Here is a 4687-nt window from a genome sequence, read left to right on the forward strand (position 1 = left end):
CATTGCACCCTCTTGCTGGTTTATCACGTTGAGCAAATGTTCAGAGCTCCAGGGGTCTGGGCTGGTCCCGAAGTTGAGGGTGCCTCTGGGTGGGCTGGGCGGGTGGTGTGGTACAGTGTTTAAGGAATGATTCTGTTTCGCTGGCCTTCGTTTTGACTACTAATGCAGGTAGTCTTGTGCATTTCTGTTTAAAAGGAACTGCTATAAAATGTTTGCTGAATCTTTTGGTGCAAATAATAATTCCATACTGATTTGGATGACTGCCCTCTTTATCTGACAATAAGGGTCCTGATCTAAAGTCTGTATGTGATATGGAGATGAACTCCTGGATTCTAAATATATCAAGCCACTTAAAGGCCTGTGACTTCAAGCTAAGCATATATTTGAGGACTCTAGCTTATAATTAAGCATCTCTCTCTCATTTAGAGAGAGATATATACAGAGGGATGGGCTTTGCTGAGTTCAAATTCGTTCTATCTGTTTTTAAGTACAGATAAGGAGCCTCAGTTTGCTCTTGCTATGTTTTCTTGAACGACCTCGTACTTGTAAATGAAAACAGAATTAGTTCCAGTAATTATATAAAATTAAAAATACAATTTTAAACTAGATTTTCGCTTTTTTTAATGTATGTAATATAAAGTAGGTACTAAAGTTCACCGGAGAGACTAATTTTATCTTTTTAATAAGAATCCTGAGACCTACATTCATTGATTTCTGAATTTTGTTCACTTGTCTACCTCATTTTATAGAAGTCTCTGGAATAGCATTAATTCATTGTAGGAGCTTTTACAAGGTCACCAGTGGGAAAATAAGGTTGCTAAGAGAAATTGCATGAATAACCTACTCTTTATCTTTTCCTGAACAATGTGAAGTTTTTTTTTTAAGTGTGTGTCCTGTTTGTATGAGACAAAACTAATCATGATTATCAGGGTCTCCCCCTTAAATAACATAGAAAAATCGCCGGATTAGATCCATACTATTTCAAATAAACAGTTAAGTCTTGTGTTCTTTTTTAAGCAAAATAATATTTTCAAGGTGTCATTTAAAAAAACCCAACCCTTTTGTGTGATAGTCAGAGATAAATTATTCATAGACAGTTACTTTGAACCATTATGTTTTTCTACCTCTGCATAAAAATAAACCCAGAAGTCACTAGATTAAGCCATTGCCCTGTAACGGTTCTTTGAGAAATGTTTAACTGTAGCTGCTGCTTTGTTGTAGTGAAGAGCTGTGATTCAGACTTCATACTGTGTTTGCATTTCAGCTGTCACAGAAAGTGAAAGATGAAGCCTCTTGTTCTCTTGGTTCTTGTGATCTGTACTGTAGTCAGCATGAATTTGAAGCTCGTGTCAAAGAGAAATTCTGGTAAGTCACAGAAAAATATTTTTACTTTTGAATCTGGACCTAGTGCTCATGCAATCAAGCATTTTAGATGGCTGCTTTTTGTTTTGCATATATACTTCTTGTTCTCTTCTGGGGAAAAAAAAAAAGTCATAACCAATATGGTTTGCTTACCAGATGTTACAGGATGAATTTTCTCACTATAATGTTCTGTTGATGTGACTTTAAGCTATTTGAAAGTGTCCTTATGTTTTCTTTTATTAAAAAAAATTAAAAAGAAAGAAAAAGAAAAGGTTGGTCTGACTGAAAACCCACAAAGGTAATAATGACTTTGGCATTGTTTTAATATCCAGTCTTTTACTCATGCTAAGGGATTTTCTTGACTGTGGATGTGGTTTGTGATGACTTTTAAGTCTGGATGATTTTTTTGTACGTTGGAAGGGCATCTTCCAAAAAGTCATGCCAGCCATATGTGTGATCATACATAGGGTTAACTGGAAAGAGCTTTCCTGGGTAGATAACTTGTGATTATTCTGGCAGTGGAAGGGAGTGGGAGTTGGTTTATGTTTACATCTGCTTTTGAAACCCACTAATAGTAACAGAACACTTCAAACAAGTCGTAGAGTATCTCCTTCCAGGATAGACAGTTGATCTGGATAATGTCTCATGTATATTAGAGCCTGAAGAGACTTCTAGTCCATGCAGCTCTCCCCCCTCAAAGGGAATGACTTCATGAGACTATTGGCCTTTCTCAAGTAAGCTGCGAGTTTGGAAGGACTTTCGGCAGACAAGTAGGTTAGCCGCAGTGTTGCGTAGTGGTGTTAGTCTGCTAGAGCCTTGCGTATATGGGCAGGTAACTGATGCAGGATAAATGTTGTACTTTTAAACTTGCATGTTAACTTACTCATTTTTTTCCCCACTAGTTGTGTGCCATACGTACAAGTGTGAGGGCTTCCATTGATCTCACTCCTCAGTGTCTTCAGCCAACACTTTCAGCAATGCAGGCACAAACAGCAATTACTGTGTTAGTTGGTGGCGCCAGTTTTAAGTTTAATTTCTGCATTTCTTGAGAACAGAGGAGAAAAGTTATTGGTCCATCTATTATAAAGAATTAGATGTCACATCGCAGGCTAGGAAGTGTTAATTCTGGGAACCACCAGATGCTAGGCTGAATTCTTTCTGCTGGGCCAGAAAGTATAAATGGATGTTGCTAAATTGAACTAGTCTACAGCCTTTTGTTGTGGTTATTGTGCCCTGAGCCCTGTTTGCCCTGTGAGAGCAGTCATGGATATTGGGATTTGGCTACAGCAGAGCTTGATCTAAACTCTAAGGGCGATGGTGTTCCTGTTTTTCAAAACTGCTATTACTGGCCTGGACGGGAACCCCTATGAGATCCATAATCTGTATAATTGAGCAGCCTTGATTCACTGATGCCAGGCAACACCACCTGGCTGCAAGGAAAAGCCTTTGCATTTCCTTTATCAGAAGTACACATCTGTAGAAGTAACATGCCTGTGGTTATAGCATCATTCAGCTGGTAGTTTACCTTTAATTATATTTTAGTGTTGGTGTTTTTTTTTCTAATCTGCTTGCTTTGACTCTGCAGAATGTCTTGTGTTATTGGCAGCTGTTGACAGTATCAATTCAGGTTGAGTACTGGTGGGGAAAAATGCTTTAATATGTTAGACTGCCTATTCCTAAATATAACCCACTAGTGAATAGCTGATTCTTTTTCTTTTCATTTGATTGAGTTGGTATATGTTGAGTATAAGATGAAGGGGAAAAATGCATGTAAAGTAAAATTATAGTTTCTTTGCAAGTATATGATCATGTAGTTGGTTTTCACCTTCAGTATTCATTCTGTCATACAAACTGATTTTTAGGTTGCTATGTGGAGCAAACTATTGATTTCTTTTTTTTCCTTTTTCCACTACATTGTGTGTGAAATACACTTTCTGTTTCTGTGATTTCAGCACTTGGAGCAAAATTGATAATTTGACTCCCTTTCTGAAAGGGGTCTTCAAATATGAAGGACTGTTGTTTCATTGCTTGGGGCTTCACTAAATGTTATATGTTGTGAAGGGGCAGATGCTCCAGAGGCTTCTGAACTTTAACTATTTGTATTGTTTAAGTTGAAGATCGCAGATAGTGGATGGATGCAGCCAGGCAAATGCACGAAGAAACAATGAGACCACATTGCTCGATAGGGTGACAGTAGCTGTAGCATGCTGGTGCTGTAGTTCAAGGTCCTTTTTTTTTTTTTTACTGGTGTCTTGATAAAGGAGAGTGGGAAGGGGAAAGTAATTTAATGGTTATTTGTGGGCAGCTGCACTGCAGCGTAAACAGCAGGATGTCTGAAAGCAGGAAGACTGTTTTAGCTGCAGATGAGGGCAAGGGCAGGGGAGTGGATGAGGTGCCCAAATGACACCCTGTGGACAGGATCTCTGCAGCAGTGTTCTGGATGGATGTTGTAGTCTTGGGTCTTGCTGGCTATTGGTGTGGGGACATCTAAGCTGGTGAGCATCCTTAAAAGGGGAAGGGAAATTGTGCAGACAGTTATGCAGAGCTGTGTGAAGCAGTGCACAGAAAGTGCTGACACTGATGATAAAGACAGATTTGGGTTACTAGGGCAATAAACCAGCAAAATCGGGGTATCGGTGTCTTTGCTGACTTTATGTAGACTGGCATTTTTCCAAGTAATACGTAGAATTGTTGCATGAATGGCCAGAATTGTGATTAGTGTTAAGTACAAGAGCAATTATGAAGTTGACTAGCATGTGTTCAATACCACATAATAGAATATATCTTGTTTAAGAGGTAGGGAGAATCTAAAGAGAGCTGAGTTGAAGAGTACTTGGGGTGGAGCAATGAGAAGGTGTGGTGGTGTCTTCAGGTAATGCAAAGGCATCGCTAAAACAGAGGCAGTCAAAAGGGGGGCAGAGTGTCCAGAAGGGCGTTACCAGTGAAACTGAAGTTGCCTTAAAGAGAACAGGGGTTTGGCTAGAAAGGCATCTTCAGAGTTTGGTGGGAAAATACTCCTTTGAAGCCAAGGAATGGAAACCCAAGGGGAGAAAGTTGAGGATGAGAACTCCAGACAGCAAATGCAGACAGTACACAGGGGCTGGACAACAGGAAAGAGTCATTAAAGAGAGGTCAGGAGTGGAGGATCTAAGATGTCAAACAGAAGGTGGTGAAATGGTGCTCCATTTGCAAGCATAGGATTAAAGTTTGCTGAAGAAACAGTCCTCGTAGAAGGGGAGAGAAAAACAGAACTGAAAGAAATGTCTCATGTCCTTTACTTGCCCTTTGTTACAGATTCAGATGTCCATATTTCTGTTTGGAGAAG

At 39.4% G+C, this 4687-nt stretch overlaps 1 protein-coding gene across 1 annotated transcript in view; it reads left to right on the forward strand.

Annotated features, from left to right (window-relative positions):
- The first annotated feature begins 1283 nt into the window (after window positions 1-1283).
- The window catches only part of IL1RAPL2 (interleukin 1 receptor accessory protein-like 2), a 391710-nt gene continuing 388306 nt past the window's right edge, over window positions 1284-4687 (forward strand). Inside the window, exon 1 of the mRNA XM_009330996.1 lies at window positions 1284-1365. Coding sequence (XP_009329271.1) covers window positions 1284-1365 — 82 coding nt within the window. The remainder of the gene's footprint in view (window positions 1366-4687) is intronic.

This window comes from Pygoscelis adeliae, unplaced genomic scaffold (genome assembly GCF_000699105.1).
Source record: "Pygoscelis adeliae isolate BGI_AS28 unplaced genomic scaffold, ASM69910v1 Scaffold100, whole genome shotgun sequence".
NCBI lineage: Eukaryota > Metazoa > Chordata > Aves > Sphenisciformes > Spheniscidae > Pygoscelis > Pygoscelis adeliae.